This window comes from Fundulus heteroclitus, chromosome 11, assembly GCF_011125445.2.
Source record: "Fundulus heteroclitus isolate FHET01 chromosome 11, MU-UCD_Fhet_4.1, whole genome shotgun sequence".
Taxonomy (NCBI): domain Eukaryota; kingdom Metazoa; phylum Chordata; class Actinopteri; order Cyprinodontiformes; family Fundulidae; genus Fundulus; species Fundulus heteroclitus.
In genome coordinates this window covers 14,907,401-14,927,124 of record NC_046371.1, presented here as the reverse complement: position 1 = coordinate 14,927,124, position 19,724 = coordinate 14,907,401, and the positions used below count along the sequence as shown (strand labels likewise).

Sequence of the window (19,724 nt, the reverse complement as noted above, 5' to 3'; positions counted from 1 at the left end):
TTGTGAAATTATTGCTAAAATCTAATCCCCGGTGTCTTGAATCTCTGCTTTAAAAGTTCTCATAACTTTTACAGCATTAAACGTTACATTTACTAAAGCTTGTATGATTTGTATGGTTGACAGAAGTTGTCCCAGTAAAAAGAAAATGCTAACTGTGATCTGAAAGCCAGTTGAATATTTATTTATTTTGATTGAAAATGTGTCATACTTGTCAGACATTACTTTGTTAGCTTTGGATTTACTGAAAAAAAACTTCTTTTGTATATAATAAATCAAGGAGCAAAGCACATAGAACACAATATAAATATAAATTGAATATCTAAAATGCTATTAAAAGAATACCATTTGGCATCAAACTGTGTATTTTGCAGACTGGCAGAAGACATCCACTCAGCAGCAGAGGGAGCAGCTGCTTCTCCAGGAACTGGTGTCACTGGTCAACCAGCGGGATGAGATCATTAGAGACATTGATGACAAAGAAAAACGGTGAGTGGAGTCTTTAAAAAAGGCCTGAAAAATCAAACCAAACCATCATTGCCCCCTCCCTCTCAGGTAAAAAGGTTTACAAAGTGTAGAGATCATTATGGAAACATGCTAATCCCAAGATATTTCTCCCTGCTCTAAATCAAAAACAAGCGTTGGGTTTGTTTTTCTGCCTCCTTTATCGATCATTGTAGCAGGCATCTACCTTATTTGAATGTCATGTTCTCTTGTCCTACCCATTATGAAGAGTGGCTGAGAGAGATGGGCCTCCATAGCCCCATTTACACGACCCTTTTTTAACCGTGCAGAGAACGGTCCGAGCTCGGTAACTGAGATAACTATCGAGTGTAAATGGAACGCAAACTGAACTGAACCGTGCCAGATACAACCGAACCGCGCTAAATCTAGACCAGTTCGATGGGTGGGCTCAGCTCGGTTTTTCAGTGGCTCGGTTCTCTGATAACAAAGAACGCACGAGCAGACCAAGTCATCTCCTTACAGTCAGCTGACTAATCTCGCGGTTTCAGACATTCAAAAAATACTAGCTTCCCTACCGTGCCACACGATTTCCAGTGATGATTCTGCTTAGCAGTGTGATGAACCTCAACGTCTGTCGTTGTTTCCTGCGTCTGTAAGTCCTGATTAGATGTTCGTTTGTCATATCCACTTCCCAAAAGCCGACTCCATCAAGTAAATTTACCAAAGGTTGCCTTCTTCTTATGACTCTCCACAAACAACAAAATATCACAATTATAACCAAGCATAACTTCCTGAATGTTACGGGCGCTGCTATTTTTATTTACTTGATTGCCTCCTTCAATCCTAGAGAGCAGTAGTACCGTAGATCGTCACTAGGAGGCGAGGAACCGTGCTAGCGGTGTAAAAGAACCAAGCTCGGCACGGTTAACTGATCAAAGCTCGGTCCAAACTCGGCATGGATCGGTTAAAAAAGGGTAGTGTAAATGGGGCTCGTGCCATCTTATACAAATCCGTGGATCTAAATAGTTGCTATCAAGAGTTCCAGGACTCTGATCAACTATAAAAACTAAAATCAAGTAAAACAAATAAGGCAAATCCTACAAACAGTCCATTCTTACTGTATTTCCCCCTCTATATAATTGTACTTGAGTTGAAAGTGTGGGTTTTAAAAGTATTTGTGTGAAAATAGCGAAATACATTTATTTTGAGCCGTTTTACACTTCTTAACTAAGAGAAATTAATTTAGATTTTTTCACTAGGCACTCATGTATGGCGTCAAAGTGATGATTTGATCTGTAGCTCAGTCATTTTGTTGGTTAAGAAATGATTAATCCTGAACCATAGCGTGTTTTTTTGTGTTTGCAGTGCTCGGGAGGAGGACGAGCGACTGGAGCGAGGGCTGGAGATGAGGAGGAGGAAATTCAGCAACAAGGAAAAATGTGTGCTGCAGTAAAAAGGACAAGCACAAACCGGATTTGTAACTGAATCCCTAAGCCCCAACAGAGTATTTTCCTTGAATGTAAAGAAGTTAAAATACAAAGATATCGGCAGGAACTCTGGGGATTTCAAGTGCCTTTTTCTCCCTAGAAAATTGCTGTAAGCCTGATGCTGAAAAACGTTTCTCTGAATGTGATGTGTGTGTTTTAGTAGTTGTTGATTCCTTTTATTGGTTTTTTATTTATTAAAATCGCGTGTCGTCTTGTCAGACATTTATTGCACATATGGTGTTTTTCATGTGTTGTGTATGTGTTTTAGACATTATTCAGTATTCACACACCAGCTGTTCATCTGTTTTATTTTAAAGGTTTTTTGTTATGCTGTGTATTTATCTTCTGTGCCTTAATAGAAAGTTCTCCATGTTTAGGCCGAAACGCACCAGTTTCAATGAGAATCTAACTGCGCAGGATCAGAGTGTGCAAAGCGAGGTGTTCTGTTTCAGGTGATGCTTGTATCTTTCCTGAGAGTTTCCAAATAGAAACACATCAGAAATTAGTATATCTTGTTATTGTTCGAGCTGGACTCAACCCCCACAAGGCTGTCAGTGCAGATTGCATATTTACTTTCTGTAAATCCTAACAGCAGTCTCACAAATGCTGAAAGCGGTAACACATCTTAAAATGTACGTTATAAGATTGTTTTATCATTTGATGTTGGACCCTGGTGACTTGAGTCATCCACTGCCTCTTTTTGACCGGCAGGAATGAAAATGTGCATAGTTTGAGGAAATGTGTGCATGTTTTTTGAAGGTGTGCAGATAAAACGGTACCCATCACTTGGCATGTCGGATTTGAAATGTTGCTCTCCATATTAATGACTGTTTTGTTCATGAATGTAAAAAAAAAAAAATGCATAAGAAAAATTGATAGACATATGTCCGGTCTTTCTGTTTGTGAGGTACACCTAGATGCTTTAGACATCCATGTGTTTCAAATGGAGCACAGATTTTACAACTTCAAAATATTAACAAACTTGTGGTATACTGGGAGTTCACATTAAGATGTTCAGCTTTATGCAATACATATGATTTATAGCATTAGTAAAACGTATTCAAATATAAATTAAAGGGTCATTCAGCTGCTATAAACCTAGTCAAGGTACATTCACACCGAACTGGACAGACACGGAAGTACCGCTGGAAGCCACCAGCCACTCTGGTGGACCCAGGGGCGAAATGTCAAGCGAACAATGGCAGGCGATCAACTTCAAAATGTGCCTTGTTCGTGTTCGGTGTGAATGTACCTTTAGATTAATAAGGTAAGTTGGTGCAGCTGCTGAGAAAAAAAACACTATTATATTCTCACCGTGTCACCCATGATGACTGGATAGTCCCATGGTAACTCTGCAGGAGCTGCGGAGATCCACAGCTCAGGTAGGACAATCAATTTACAGTGCAGCTATTAGTTATCTAGTCCATCTGACCTTTATGAATGCTAAAAAGTAAAATGGAAAAAATATAACTATTAGCAGTTGAGTTTAAGATCTGCTACCAGAAGAGGTGAGTAAATCCAGCTTCAGAAAGAAAAAAACCCTGCCTAGTTTTCCTTCATCCTGTTCACTTACTTCCCAATTACGCATTACATTTTGTTTATTTACTACTTAAAATCCCATTATATTACATTGTAGGCCGTTGTGTATATGTCTGTGGTTGTAAATATTCACCAAAGCAATGTATATTATCAGGAAAGTCAGAGATAAGCTGCAGTCTGCCTCTAGTGGTTGTAGGACGCATTGTTCGTTGAGGGAACTGGTGATTCGCCGAATGATCCAGTTTTCCATATAATGACTAAACTACCATTATATTAGCAACCATTGAGGCCTGGGTGGTTGAGAGACCTATGCATGTTTTAGATGGATTTATTTATTTATTTTTCAACTTTGAGCACCTTCCATTATATCTTTCCGACCTGAGATCATCAAGGAATTGGAGCGGGTGCTTGTGATCAAATTCAGGTATGTCCACATAAACCCGATATATATATCATATATTTCGTCGTGCACAGGTATAAAGATCAAATACACAGACAACGGTGGGTGAAATGGTATATGATGATCTCTCAGTTCGTGCTACATAGCATCCCTGGTGGTCTAGTGGTTAGGATTCGGCGCTCTCACCGCCGCGGCCCGGGTTCGATTCCCGGTCAGGGAACATGGTTTTTTTTCTATTCTAACACTTTTTTAAATTGTTATATTTTCTTTATACAAACATGTTGCTATCACAATAGGTACCATATAACATACATTGTGTCTCTTGAATGTGCAAAGAAAGAAAAGTAAGAGGAATATAATACTCGGCAAGGCATATGTTGTATGACGCGGTATTGAGGGTAATACATTACGTAAAAGACAAATATTTTCAGAAAGTGCATCTTTCCTTTACATCAGATGAGAAAATATTTTTTTTATATTTTCTTATGTGACGCATAAAGTTTATTTTGTTGTTCTGTGTGCCCGTTGCGTTCGAGCTAATCGGCTTCTCTTTGCAACGCACATCTTCACCGCACTGGGATCTACTAATCTAAACTGACATATGGGATCAAGCTTATCCATTCGAGCATGCTGAACCTTTGCTGCTTTATGCAGCATCACCCTACTTTTGGAACCACTTGAATTTCTGCATTTTCTAGACCTCCTGTTCTGTCATGCAGGCGCCAGCACATGGTTGTATTAGACAGGAGCAGTACACAAGCTGTTGGGTGAGTGTCATGAGCTGCCTCCTGCTGACTTTTCTCTACGTGGGCAGTTTATATGTCTGCTGGAGCTCCTTACCAAGGTATGCAACGCAGCTCATCTAAAGCCATGCTGCTGGTTCTATTCGGGTAGCCCATAACTTAAAGTGTCTTTATGTCTTTTAAGGGACCATCCAAAGGTGGTAAAGCGTCGCTGTGTCAGTGTTTTGCTGGTGTCTGCAGCGTCTCCTGCGTTTGTGAACATTTGGATGCACTGGGCTGATATTACAGTGAGAACACAAGGAGCAAAGCTTTGCCTCTACCTTTAGATTTCTTCGGTTTAAAAATCATCCAGAAAATCATTGCCATTCAGATTCTCTTCTTGCATGCCTTGCTTTTGAGCTGCTAATAATCCGAACCACTGTCATTAAATGCTGCATCAAAAATCTAATTTAGCTCTAACATGCTTCAGTCCAAGCCAAGAAAAAGGGATAGTTTATCGATAGATTTGAGTAGTAACCGTAAATATTTGTTTATTTGATGCTGTTACATGAATAAAATAAGGTGGATGTCATATATATATATATATATATATATATATATATATATATATATATATATATATATATATATATATATATATATATATAGTTTGTATGTGTGTGTGTGTGTGTGTGTGTGTGTGTGTGTGTGTGTGTGTGTGTGTGTGTGTATGTATGTATGTATGTATGTATGTATGTATGTATGTATGTATGTATGTATGTATGTATATGTGTGTGTAACAAAGCTATATATAAGAAAGCTTTTCAATTTAGAAAATCACATTTACTTTCACTTCTGATAAATCTGTGTGCAAAAAGTAAATAAGTAAATAGTTGTATGTTTAGTTCTCATGATATCTTCTGTTATTTTCTCAGGTAAAAGGGAAACTATCCCACTTTTACACTTATTGCACATTTATTAGGTACCTTTCATTTAAACTAACACAAAGAATTAATTCACTTCCGAGACCTAGCCAGTAAAACTAACCAAATGTGTGTAATGACATGGGGACAGGTATATGCAGAATATAAAATAGAGACAAGCAAAACCCCTCTAACATTTAGCATGTGGAGTTTAAACGTAATAAACACTTGGAACTGTAATTGTGATGTAACTGTAATACCTGACTGTATGGTGTTAACCTTTGCACGGCAGACACAGCTACTGAATTTATTTTGGAGTAGCAACCTCACTTCCTCTCTAGATCACGTTGGCTTCAGAGTGTTATTTAAATGCAGGCCACGTGCATTCAAATGAGGTTGGTACAAAAAAAAACTCCCTGAAGCCTTTTGATCAAGAACTTTATTAAATTGTAAACAATAGTTCTGATTGGAAAACTGAGCCATGCAGACTAAAAGGTCAAGTTAGTTTCTGTTTTCTGGAGCAATTGAAAGAGAGCACAGAAAGGCAGATGGCAGAGTCCCCGCTGTAAGAAACTGTTTACAACCCACAATGCTCAGATAATGAGGTCCTTTGTTGAAATAACATTTAACATTGATCAAAGTGCATTCTGCGCCTCCAGGTTGACGGGTTCCCGTGGGAGCTGATGGGAGTTCGTTTGCGAGGTTTCATTCCTGCATCCGTACTGCCTTTGCTACTGACTACGGTAAGCCAGAACCGACAAAACTTTAAAGGAAATAGTTTTCCAACAAAACCTTTGGATTTATTTTGTTCTTCCCAACTTAGGTTTTACGTAAAATTCAAAGAACAATAACTTTTTTTTATTTGAAATGGAGCAAGTGATCACAATCAGTCCTTGGATTTTATTCTTTGTTTTATTTTTTTGCATTTTAAGTTGTCATGTTTCAAAAGTGCCTTCAAATGATTTTTCCAGCATCTTCTAATACAGTTCTGAATGTCCTCTTTTTTGTTAGATTTTATGTGTGCCTTATTGAGACAGATTGGACATTTCAGATACTTTTTATTTAACTCTTAACATTTTACAGCGATTTTATTTTTTTTATTTCAGGTCCCCGCCGTGTCTTTAAACCACGTACTGAAAAGTGTGCCATGTTGTTTCGACATTCCTACCTTTAATCCTGTTTTTATTTATTGCCTGTGCATGTTATAAACATTTATATTCATTCTACTCAATAGTTTTTGTATCTGGGGCCCCTGGTTCAGTCTGCTTTGGACAACCCTGATGGCTTCACCGGGGCACTGCAATCTGCTTTGGGTCTGTTTGCCTTCAGAATATTCAAAAGGTTCTGTTGGAGAAATCTGGTGCAAAGAGTTTTACATGTGTGTTTTTTTTTTTTTTTTTTTTTGCGTTATAAATGATCCCGCTGTTCTGACTGTAATGGCTTTTCCCAGATGTTCAGAGCTGGAGGCTGTGCATGCGAGACGCAGAGTGGCTCAGGAACCAGGTGGTGGCGCCAGTGACGGAGGAGCTGGTGTTCAGAGGGGCCATGCTGCCTATGTTGGTGCCCTGCACCGGAACCACAGCTGTTATCTTCATTGCTCCTCTGTTCTTTGGTGTTGGTATGAAAAGAAATGTTATCCAGTCAACCTCCTGCAGTTTTCTCCTGTGTCCCTGTTACAATCTTAACAAACTTAATTTATTGGAAGCAATCATTTCGATTTTACTGTCGTTCCAGCTCATTTTCACCACATCATGGAGCAGTTGCACATCGGAAAGGACAGTGTGAGTGCCATCTTACTGGGGGCAGGTGAGCTTGTTTTCAGATAAAATTCATGAGCGAAAATATTATTCAGAGGGTGTGGTGGCGCTGTTGTATGGCAGCCTCGCATCTGTCAGTCTGCCCCAGGGCAGCTGTGGCTGCTAACATCGCTCACCACCGTCAGGGTGGTAATGGCTGAATGTATGTAAAGCGCTTTCGTGTTGTCGGACTTCATAAAGCGCTGTACAAGCCATTTATCATTACCTTTTCCAGATGACTGATTTCTTTTTTTTTCTTTTTTTCTTAATTAAATACCAGCATACATTGTCAGTTCAACCTTGAATATTGCATGCAGACTGTAGCGGTTTACATCAACCTGCTCCACTTCCAATTTATTCATATGCCTTGACCATTTTCAAGTTTTGTTACCCTACAAAAGCAAACCAATTAATGTATTTTGGTAGAACGTTTGTGACATTACAACACAAAACGACACAAAGCAATTCAAATTGACTGTTTTCAAATAGGAGGGAAAATGGTACATGGTTTTCTCTTTTTTTCTTTTTTTACACGCCATAATCTGAAAAGTTTAGCATGTTTATACAATATGCTTTCCAGCTCTTTTGTGGTACTGTATGTCCAGCTTTACCAGCTTGACCAGCTTTATGCATCTAGACTATTTTTTGCCTTTTCTTTCATATAAAATAACTCCTGCTCCATTAAGTTGGATGGATAGCATCTGTGAACAACAATGTTCACCTCCTACCAAGAATTCCTGATTGGATTTAGATGTGGACTTTGACTGGGCCATTCCAAGACACGCATTTGATTTAAAACCACCCCACTGTAGCTTTTTGTTAATGTTTAGGGTTGTTGACCTGCTGGAAGGTTTACCCCAGACATGAGTCTTTTGCTGTCTCTAACAGGTTTTCTCAATACAGGCCTGTGTTTAGCTCCACCCAACTTCAGGTCGGCTTGTACCTGCTTTTCTGTTCTTGCAGAAGAAACACAGCATGATGCTGCCCCTACCATGTTTTACAGTATAGATAGTGCATTCAGGGTGATGTGCAGGGTTAATGTTCAACCAAAAATTGCTTTTTGCACGTAGGCTATAAATATTGTATTTAAGGTTGACGATGATGATGAGAAAGGGGGCTAAAATCAAATGCAAACCGCACTTTTCGGTAAAACAAGCTTAACTTTCCTTTCATGTTGCACTTCGGTTTATCACATAAAATCCCAACAGAATGCAGTCAAGTTTGTAGTATTACTAACGTGACGAAATGCAATCCTGGTATATTTTATTCACTATTCGTTATTGTTTTCTATTACAGGGTTGCAGTTCTTGTACACAACTATTTTTGGTGTCTTTGCTGCTTTTATTTTACTGAGAACTGGTGAGATAGCAGTCAAAAAGTACACATTTATCATAAACATATATGACAAATTCACATCTGTGTTCTGCTCTTCCGAAAGGTCATATTGTGGGTCCGGTTTTGTGCCATTCGTTCTGCAACAGCCAGGGTCTCCCCGACTTCGGTTCTGCTCTGAACCACCATCAGCGTCCAGCCGTGCTCTTCTGTTATCTGACCGGAGTCCTGCTGTTTCTGGTGCTGCTCTTCCCCCTGACAGACCCCTTCCTTTACGGAGCCAGACCTGTCTGCAGTCTGGCTCCCTCTCAAGCAAAGGAATGTTGAATGAAAACTTTATGAATACACAAAAACCTGTGAAAAATACATTTTTATTCAATATTTTACCTTAATATTATTATTTTTTTTTTAAGTTTGTCCAAATGTTTTGTGGGTGAGCAAGGCAGGAGAAAGATCCCAGCGCCTCAGACATTTCCTGCATGGTTGAAAACTATTTCCTACTGTATGAAACTCAACACCAGGACAAAATTCCCTGGTTACAACAAAGAAGCAGAGGTGTGCATGTGTGCAAGCAGAGAAAACCAGATGAAGTGTGGTGGTGATGAAGCCCAAATGGAAGGCAACGGAGGACACTGTCGCAAAGAAAGACGCAGAGGCAGGCAAAGAATGCTGACGCTGTTGCCAATAAACACACAAATGGGACCAAATTGGACAGACACAGCTATTTAAAATCATGTTTTTAAGGCAGACAAGGCAATGAAAGCCAGAGGAAGACTTAAACAGAGAAGAGTGGAAAACAAGTGGCCGGAGCCAGAAGCAATAAGAGTAATGCCAACTGATGAGGAGACTCAAAAAGAAAAGGGGGAGCAGGGGGGGAGCTTGAGGAGAAAGGTTGTTCCTCCCGGAGGAAATTGAAAATATGGAGTAGTAGAGCAGAGGAAGAAGGAGAGGTCATTCAGGGTATGTGGAAATGTCTTGGAGGTGAAAGGTTGTGTTGAAGCTTCAGATTTATGATGCAGGTTTATGGATAATAAAAACTGTGCAACCAGGAATTGGGCAAACAACATTCATTTCCATGCATGTGTATTTCCTGTCCCTCACATCGATGCTTTAGAAACCTTTTATTTCTAGCTAGCTATTTTTTAGTTTGTAGCTGTGTGAAAGCTGGTGCTCATATTGCAATATTCAATTTCACCTGGCTTGCTAGTTAATGTTTCAATGACAAATGGTAGAGGCATGCAACTTCAAACATGTGTGAAACCATTTGCAGTGGCTGCATTACTTGCTCATGAAGTAAGCAGTAAGTAAGTAAGTAAACTTTATTTATATAGCACCTTTCACAGATAAAATCACAAAGTGCTTTAAGAGTGTAATAAATACCAGATAGAGATAACACAAGAACAGCTCACAAGGACAACATCAAAAATACTTACATTTAAGCAAACGCTTGTCTAAATAAGTGTCTTCAGCTGCTTTTTAAAGGATTCAACAGAGTCGGCCACATGGAGAGATGGGAGCAGGGCATTCCACAGTCTGGGGGTTAAAGCTTGGCAGGACAGGGCCCCTTGAGTTTTAAACCGGGTCTTAGGGACCTTCAGAAGGTTTTGGCCCCAGGACCGAAGAGTGCGGCCTGAAGAGTAAAGGATTAAAAGGTCTGACATGTATTAGGGCCTGTCCATTAAAAGCTCTAAAAGTCAAAACTAAGATTTTAAAATCAATTCTAAATTTGACAGGTAGCCAGTGTAAAGAGGATAAAACCGGTGTGACGTGAGCCGTTCTGTTTGTTCCTGTTAAAAGCCTTGCTGCAGCGTTCTGGACCAACTGGGGACGGGTGACTGCTGATTTGTTAATAGAAATAAAAAGAGAGATACAATAATCTAAACCGAGAGGGAATAAAAGCATGAATCATCTCCAGGTACGAATTGAAAATTATTGCCCTCAATTTATCTCAAGTGATAAAAGTGATTGAATGGGAATCCAGAGACATTGGCTGGTCAAAAAGAACACCAAGGTTTCTTAGGCTGGGCTGGGAGGAGGAGCCCAGAAAACCGAGGTGTTGTTTGATCACAGAAACTTTCTGTTCTGGGGGAATCCTCAGAGTTTCAGTCTTACTAGTGTTCAGCTGAAGACAGTTATTGATAAGCCGATCCTTAATACGAGCAATACAATTTAATAGGTCATCTAACTTGTTTAACTCTGAGTCATTAAAGACTTAGACTTAGACTTAGACAACTTTATTTGTCATTTTGTATGCACAAAGTGCGTACAGAACGAAGGACCAGTACAATTGAATATCATCTGCATATAAATGGTAAGACACATTTTTAAAGCTGCTAATAATCTTCCCAAAGGGAGCTGATGCACAAAAGAAACAAAATTGGCTCTAGGACCGAGCCCTGAGGAACACCGTGCAACAGAGGTATGACTTCAGACATAATATTATTCACAAACATGGAAAACGTTCTGTTATTCACATAGGAAGAAAACCACTTAAGAGCAGTATCAAAAACATCCTTTTGTAGTCGATCTAGCAGAATTTTATGGTTGACCATTTGAAAAGCTAAGGACAGATCCAATAGAACCAACACAGTGTATCATCTAAACAACAGCTATAGATTAAATGTCTCATCCAGAAGTTTGCATCCAGCAGCCCACTGCTCCCTAAGGGACGGGTTAAATTCAGAAGACAAATATCATTGAAATGTATCAACATCTTTATTATCATGCCAACAAATGTGACACAATGAAAGTTGTCCTCTATATCCCTTAGGGAGCAGTGGGCTACTACTGTGCAGCACCCAGAGAGCATTCTGGGGCTGCAGGTCTTGCTCAGGCACCCAGAGTGACAGTCGAACCAGGAACCTTTCCTCTCCAGGACTCATGCACTCTGTTCTTCTAGGCCATCATTACCTGTACGACAGCAGTTACCAATGAAGATGGGATTCAAACCCACGTATGCAGAGTACAATGGATTAATAGTCCATCACATTTGACTTTACTTCATTAGGTCCCCGAAGGGAAATTTGTTTCATTTGCAGAGATTGTTGTTATTATCGTTGTGAAAGAAGTCAAACTGGTGTCAAAGAAGTTAAAATTGATACATTTATATTCCACTGTGCTCAACAATGCAGATTAACGTTTAACAAATGAGGGCTATTATGTGCTGTTACCCTTCTCATTAGCATGATAATCCCACTAATGGTATATTGTCCTTAAAACAAATTAAAACGTAACCCAAACATAAAATGAAAGCGCCTACTCAGTGGTCCCCAATCCTGGTCCTCGAGGGCCGGTGTCCTGCAACTTTTATTTGTTACTCTGCTTCAACACACCTGAGTCAAATAATGAGGTCATTAGGAGGACTCTGGAGAACTTGACAGCACACTGGGGAAGTAAGTCAGGTGTGTTGGATCAGGGACACATGTAAAACCTGCAGGGACACCGGCCCTCGAGGACCAGGATTGGGGACCACTGGCCTACATAAACAAACAAAAAGAAGGAATTTTAGATTGGGAGTCACTGCCTGCACAAAAATACTGTACTGCTTTTCAAGTTTGCAAAGGAGTGTCACATTTATTTGTTTGTTTTGCGTTTGAAGTTTATAAAGTGGTGCCAATAATCCAAGATTCAAATTTGAAGGAGCAACAACACCACAAACTGCAAAAAACTCCTTCGATAGAAGAAGCACAGAGGAGGCCGCATTATTATGTAGTCCTGTTTTTCTACTATAAAATAGGAAGACAATGCATTCTCCAAGCCATGCTGAGCCATACTTTAGGACATCTGATGTGTTCTCCATCTGGTGCTCTTACAAAAATTCAGGTCCCAGGTTCAAAACCTGGCAGAAACACTGTTTGGAGGTCAATGTCATCAATGACCTTTTGTAGGGGGTGGTGGCTATAGTGGTTAGAGCAGTGAGCTTGCCCTCTGAGAAGATTGCAAGTTCCGATCCCCGCAGACTGCCACTGTGGCTCCCTGAGCATGACCCATAACCCCAGATTGCTGCCCACTTCTTTCTAAGGGATGGGTTAAATGCAGAAGACAAATTTAAATTGGAATGTGCAATTGCAATGACAAAGATTTCTTCTTCTGACTACTATTGACAAATAAAATCTGAGTAAATGTCTAATCCAGAAGTTTGCAAGGTATGTAAGTATGATAATAATAATAATAATTTGCCTTCCATTAACATATTAATTTGCCATTTGGAGCCAGGTGTTCAACAAATAAGCAAAAAACCCTTAGTGCAAGAGTGGCAGCTCACTGCTCCCTAAGGGGGCGGTTAAATGCAGAAGACAAATGCAATTGTATTATCATCTTTATTGTCATGGCAACAAACATGACACAATGAAAGTTGCCCTCTACATCCCTTATGGAGCAGTGGGCTGCCATGGGAGCACTCTGGGGGCTGCAGGTCTTGCTCAGGCACCCAGAGTGAGAGTCAAATCAGGAACCTTGCAGCCTAGCCTCTCCAGGAGTCATGCACCCTATTCCTCCAGGGCTAGGCCATCATTCCCTGTAAAACATCAGTTACCGACAAGGATGGGATTCAAACCCATGCATGCAACACACAATGGATTAGCGGTCCGGGAAAACACTGAAGAGCTTTCAACATTAGGGTCAATAGCGTTTATGCAATGTTGAAAATGTTGAAATGACTAAACAACAATGTTTAAGGAATGTTGGAAATGTTAAAAAATGTTGAAATCACCAACCAATCGCGTTTCAGGAATGTTGAATATTTCCCAGCACCTATTCTGGTCATAAACAGCCTGTGAATGGCATTAAGCCCAAAAAGAAAATGAAAAACTGTAAAAGAAGGGAATTTGGATTGAAAGTGAAGGGATAAAGTTGTGCCTATAATCCAAAATTCTAATTTGAAGAAGCAAAATCAGCAGAAATTGCAAAAACTCCTTGGATGGGAGAAGCACAGAGGAGGCAGCATTATTATGTGGTCCTGTTTTTCTACCATAAAATAGTAAGGCAAGCCATATAACAAAATCAGAGTGCTTTTGATCCAAAACACTCAACTGACCGAGTCCACCCGTGATCAAGATTGCACAGACAGGATCACATCCAATAGCTACATTCCAGTAAACCCTTTAATAAGTTGCATTCAAGGCTCTAGAAAGCCTAGATGTTTTCTCTTCTCCTTCAGGATCATAACTAAAGAAGTATTTGTTTGATAACACACTCTGGATTGGCCCAATGGAACATCCAAAAATATGAATTTGAATTTCATACAGAAGGTAATTTGGTCCCATTTCTAAAGAAACTGAAATGCCAATATCATCAGCTCAAGCAACTGATATCAAGTACAAGTTAGTTATACATTTTCAAAAACCCACACTGTTGCCTTCAATTGAAAGGAAACCGGTTGGATGCTCAGGATCAACCAAGGAACCTTCAAGGCTCACCCCAGCTGTGAAGTGGAAACTGTGAAGTGTGTCTGGAGGAGTCGAGGTGAGGATGTCAAAGTATTGCAGAAAGTGTTTCCTGAGCAGGATTACCAACTGTAGCTTTTGTGATGGATTAGACATGGGAAATGGTTTCATTAATTTACCCTGCTTTAAAAATTGTTTTAACATCCCTGACTTGTCTGCCGTGTTCCTTGGTCTTCTCCATGTTGTGCGTTCACTGGTGTTCTCTAGCAAACCTCTAAAGCGTTTAGAGAACAACTGTATTTAGATTTAGGGTAAATTCCACACAGGTTGCACAGGAATTTGTTCAGCGAAACCAGAGCAAAGGCGCTGAATATAAATACAAGCCACACTTCTTCTTCAATTCTGGTTAAAGAAGGTTGAAAACCATGCATCATTTTCCCTCTTGCTGCACAATTTCACTGTAATTTGTGCTGGTAACGTAAGATCCCAATAAAACAAACAGAAATGTGTGGCTTACGGAGTTTCAATGCTATGCTCGGTTTCTGTAGCTGTGCATGCTGTACGTTTCACTTTTACAGTTTCTCATTTTAAAGTTAAAAAGGATAAAAGTCGAGCAACTCATCCACAGGTTTGGAAAATTCCCATTTCTCTGCTGATGTGAATACCAACAGCAGCTCTGGTGTCAAGATCACTTTTTCCCCCTCTGCTCTGCTCTGTGAAATGTTAGAACGGGTTCGGTCCAGAGGGGATTAAGAAGACCGTTCTCTTTATTTATTCAAAGTCAGACTGCTGATTTCTCACTTTGCTCCTTCTCTCCCCCCCCTGTTTAATACATGTCAGCTAAGTCGCACTTGAAGTCTTTCCATTCCAGCAAAGTACTTAGCTGCTGAATCTTTGGAGAGGGGGAGCAACACTGCTGCATTAGATCAAGCTTGTCAGCGGCTTTCCAAGAAGCGACCGCCTTACCTGTTTGCTTCCTCTGTGATTTTTCTAAATAATTACACACACTCACACACATACTCACACACACACACACACACACCTCCCAGTTGGACGGGTGAGCAAACTAATGAGCGAGGAAAAGAAGACCCTGTTATTAGACTTCCATGCACATAACAAGTCTGCAGAAGATTTTAGCATTGCATTCAGGGAGTAATTTACATTCTTTTGCCGATGCAAAGTCAGGCAGTTTATAGTCCCCCCCCCCCCCCCCCCCCCCCCTTTCCCCATTTTTTCCCCCTAAAAACAGTGGAAAGCCAGTCCTGGTCATTCGGGGGATGTGGACGTGTGGTGCAAAACTTGAAGTTTAAATGAAACTGTGCAGAAAGAATGGCAGGAAACGGTTCAGAAATAAGTCAGACAGAAACACATCAGACGCCGCTCTGTCTCTTTGTTTCTCTGTGGACTTTTTTGTGTCCTGACCCCGTCTTGTGAAGTTGTCATCCTTTCTCCTCGCCGTTAATGCCTTTACCATCGCAGACACACACAAGATGGTCTTAAGAGCTGTAGGGTGATAGGGGTGCAATGTGTCTGTGCACATCTACAGTATTTCTGCAGGGCTGACTCTATGGAAAAGTTGAGCCTGTCATCTGGTAAAGGAATAATGTGTCAGGAGTTAGCCTATCCGTGCTTTCTGTTCTTTGTCCCTCAGCCTCTCTGTTTTTCCCTGCGGTCAGGCCCATGCATGTGGAGTTCAGCTGAGACCGCATTTATCAGTACTAAACTCAGAATTTATGTTTTGTTTTCTGTTTATTTCTTTCACTTTTAGATTGTCCCAGCTTATGGGTGAGTAAGAGACTGAAAGACGATGATAGATTTTCCAAACCAGCTCGCAATTTAACAAACCTCAAGTTTTTCCATGGGAGCAGCGCTTGCGCTGGGCATCTCCCAGTGCGAACACGAGTTAGACGAAGCATGCAGGAAAAGAGACACGCTTAGTTTCACTTAAAATCCTTCCTTTGCAGTCAGCTTTAATCCAGATTTACAGCTGGCTGACTACATATGAAACTGTCCTAATATTTTCAGCTGACGGATTCAGTCACATTAGCAGAAGGAATCATTCTGAGTTTAGCACTCAGATGGTGGCTCCAGTCGTTTCAGAAGCTTGTGATGATCGTTTGTTTCACTGTCTGGGTGCGGAACGAGGGCATCCGTGTCTGCTGCAAAAGATGAAACATATGGACTTTGTAGAGTAAAACCATCATCTTTCCCCCCCCTCAAAGAAATCGCCCATAATGTCCCATATTTAACCATGATGGAGGTTGCTAATTGTTTCAGTGTGTCCCTGTGTGGGTGACTGTGTGAGAGTGGGGAAACAACTGATGGGTGGTGCTGAATTGAACAGGGCACAAGCACTTCTAGACGCACAATCAGGGTGACTCTGTGATCATCTGACCCATGACTGCGATGTAATAACAGACCTTGAAATTAGTGGGAAGTTAAGAGACATCAGACACAGAGACAGATCTACTTCTTATTACCAGAGCAGAGGCACTTGGTTAAGGTCAGTCCCTGCATACGGTGCTAATTTTATTTAATTTTGAAAATGGGTGGCGTGCATTTTTCTGCTCTTTTGACTCTGACACCCCTAAATGAAACCCAGGGCAAACAGCTCCTTTCACAAGTCACCTACTTGGAAAATAGAGCCAACTTGTGTTCAATTTAAAAGAACTATACATGAATTTATTTTTGTCTGGTCAGGAAAAATGCCCTTATGCAATGTATTATGAGTTAAAGACATAATTTGATCATAACAAATTACTAATTGATTGTGCGATCAAACAAGTCCAGGCTTTTTTTTTTTTTAGCAGGAATAAGCAGCAAAATGGGGACACACCGGGACGACTTTTCTCTGCCAAGCACATCAAGCTCCTGCGCTGTGCACAACATGGTATTTAACAGAACATCCTCCTTTACCCGAGACGTAAGCAGAGGTTTGTTTGTGAATATAAGAGAACAAACAGCGCCGTGAATATCAAAGAACCCAATCAATAGATCAGGAATACAGTTGTAGAGACGTTCAAAGCACATAACCTTGAGTATGTTTTTGGCAACATCCTGCCTTTCTTCTGCAGGGACAGGGGAGGCGGGTCAAAGCAGGGTAAGGTTATAAAAAAAATATTCCAAGCTTTGAATGTCTCACAGAGCACATGTTCAACCCATCATTTCAAAGAGGAAAGAGTATGGCACCACTGCAAACCTACCAAGACATGGCTCAAGTGGAAGACTCTGCTAACAGGACAACTATTAGTCGTGTACTCCACAAACCTGGCATTTATGAGAGAAAGCAACAAAATGTCTAATTTCCAGTTTGCCACAATCCATGTCACAGGGGTCTCAAAACGCCAGTCCTCAAGAATAATAACTCAAGAGCCTTTGTTGTCTTTATGTAACCATAATAACATTTTGCTGAGACACCAGGTCAGAATGCACATATAACACACAGACACACATCAGACATTCATGGAAAAAAAAAACAAAGAATGAACATTTATAGTGAAGCTGTGTAAGGAATGCAAAAGAAAAAAGAAAAAAAGAGAAAAGGCTAAATTTATTAAGCTGTACAGCAGAAGAGAATGACATATCAGAAGGGAAAACACTGTGCAATTGTTAGTATATAATAATGCATGTTGAGATACAAAATAAAATGTTTAAGTTGAATATTCGAAACAACACTTCCTGGGAAGCTAAAAAGTGTGCAAATAGTCCCTGGCATCTGATAAAGTCGGATCAGGAACCTGTGGAACCAGCAGCATGTTTGTAAACATGTAAACAGACCATGGATAGGCTGGTGGTTTATTGATTCTCAGCAGGGGGCGACAGCCTTCACAGCTTTGGGGAAAAAAATCTGTTTTTAAGTCTATTAGTTTCTGATTTAATGCTCCTGAATCATTTACCCAAAAGAAGTGGGACAAACCGTGGGTTGCCTGAGTGGGTGGGACCTGTGCCATTACATCTGACCCTTTTCTGGACTTGTCCAGCATAAACCATGTCCAAATCCACTAGGCGGTATCCCACAATCCCCAGTGGTGTCCTCACCACTTTTGCTAGCTCCTTCATCTCCAGTGCCGCGCAACACCCATACCTCACCATCACGCTGAGTTAGACAATGCTTTGGTTTGAAGCTCTTTAAAAGTTTATGAGCATCTGAGTAAAAAGTCCAGCCCCTTTCAGTTTCCTGAGAAAGAAGAGACATTGTTGGGCCTTCTTCACCACGTGGGAGGTGTTCACAGTCCAGGAGAGGGCTGGTTTCTTGCAACTATTTGATGTATCCCAAGTCCAGCATACCTGAGACAAATGGCTGAATTTCCTCCTCATATATTCTAGTACTACAGAGTCCTGCTAATGACATATTTATGTCAAACTCCCACACGAGGATGGGAGTTTGACACCTGCGATGGGGGTCTAGCAACCATGTAATCGAAGGGGAGACAAAGAGGTGACAGCATCATGCAGTGGGGATGCTTTTCTGCAGCAGGGATGAGCTACAATAGGTTGGAGAAGACCAAAGCATATATTGGTTAAAACGAGTCAAAGTCCAGACCTGAATCCAGTTACGAATCTGTAGCATATCAGCAGTCTTCATCTAATGTGACTGAAGTTGCACTGTTCTGCCAAAAACAGTGAGCGAAAAGGTCTCTCTCTGTATGGGTATGGTTGTAGAAAACTCTGACTACAATCTGTCCATTTTCTTCCACTTTCAAATGTGGGCTATTTTGTGCTGTTGTCTTAAATATAAAAAACTGCTGAGAGAAACAGTTTTAAATCACATCTCTTCAAAATAAAAAATGCTTGGTCTGAACTGGGCAGCTCCCATTAAAGAGCTATTAGTCCAAATGGAGAAGCACAAAATTCACTGAAGAAACCTACAAACCGAGGGGTGTACCACACATCGGATACATTATGTTAGTTTTTTTTTTTTTTTTTTTTTAACCATGTCAGGGTCGAGTTCTCATGGAAAAATGGATGAATAAAGCATTCAGAACTGGTTGGATTATTTGGGGCAATCACAATTGTGTCCCCCTAAATCAAATCTGGATTCAATTCCTTGATATTTATTCAAAAAAATGTATGTTCTCACAAACACAAATCTAACTTACCCATGGATTTTCTGCAGATCTCCACTTACCCAGGAAAATATCTTGACATCTGCTGAATAAATTGGTAGACAATTTGTGGGGACAATTATTGGTTCAAGCAGCACAAATCACACTGACTTGGCAGTTTGCATGTTTTTCCTTTAAAGCCATTATTAGGTTAACATTTTTGAGTCTGAGTGGAAAAAAAAAAAAAAAAAACTCCCAGACACGAGCGTTTAATTTGGAGCAGAGATTCATACTCTGTTAGCCCTTTTCTATTTTCATATATTTGGTAATAATGTGGGTTATGAAGCATCTTCTGGTTTTCGTTCATCTGTGTTGCCAAATACAAAACTAAGCAATGCAAGACATATGATATGACATTCTGTAGCAGCTGCAGTTTATTTATATTGGATAAAATTGTGAATGTCAGCATACTGACACAAATACTGCGCCTGTTTAGCATTATCAGAGAGATTCTACGGTCGAATTCAACTGAACGGATCAGGATAAAAACAGCTCTCAACATAAACAGTATGGTGACCACATTATGGGGCAGATATCAAGATGAAAAAAAAAGCCAACCCACTAATCAAAACAA

The 19,724-nt window shown here is 40.3% G+C and overlaps 2 protein-coding genes across 11 annotated transcripts in view; both read left to right on the top strand.

Moving 5' to 3' along the window:
• Positions 1-2,833, top strand: part of ehbp1l1b (EH domain binding protein 1-like 1b) — a 45,553-nt gene extending 42,720 nt beyond the window's left edge. For all 9 annotated transcript variants that reach the window (XM_036142922.1, XM_036142921.1, XM_036142924.1 and 6 more), the window contains 2 exons: positions 372-486; positions 1,828-2,833. In XM_036142922.1, the coding sequence (XP_035998815.1) occupies positions 372-486; positions 1,828-1,915 (203 nt within the window). In that variant the 3' untranslated portion in view covers positions 1,916-2,833. The remainder of the gene's footprint in view (positions 1-371; positions 487-1,827) is intronic.
• A 942-nt stretch (positions 2,834-3,775) lies between these two features.
• On the top strand, positions 3,776-9,047 carry LOC105916228 (CAAX prenyl protease 2). 2 transcript variants are annotated; one of them, XM_036142920.1, is made up of 9 exons: positions 3,776-3,912; positions 4,608-4,732; positions 4,816-4,918; positions 6,193-6,276; positions 6,768-6,846; positions 6,984-7,151; positions 7,268-7,339; positions 8,626-8,688; positions 8,768-9,047. In XM_036142920.1, exons 2-9 carry the CDS (start codon positions 4,665-4,667, stop codon positions 8,986-8,988), a joined length of 858 nt encoding a protein of 285 aa, XP_035998813.1. In that variant the 5' UTR covers positions 3,776-3,912; positions 4,608-4,664; the 3' UTR covers positions 8,989-9,047. The 2 variants fall into 2 exon arrangements, with proteins under 2 accessions (XP_035998813.1, XP_012706069.3); XM_012850615.3 differs by lacking the exon at positions 3,776-3,912 and having other exon boundaries at positions 4,485-4,732.
• Positions 9,048-19,724: the final 10,677 nt, after the last annotated feature.

Excerpts from the sequence above, each read along its gene's own strand:
- LOC105916228 (XM_012850615.3), top strand. The coding sequence starts at position 4,602 with ATGCAGGCGCCAGCACATGGTTGTATTAGACAGGAGCAGTACACAAGC. Across the intron at positions 6,277-6,767 it reads TGCCTTTGCTACTGACTACG|TTTTTGTATCTGGGGCCCCT; the intron begins GTAAGCCAGAAC and ends TCTACTCAATAG. Across the intron at positions 8,689-8,767 it reads TTTTATTTTACTGAGAACTG|GTCATATTGTGGGTCCGGTT; the intron begins GTGAGATAGCAG and ends CTCTTCCGAAAG.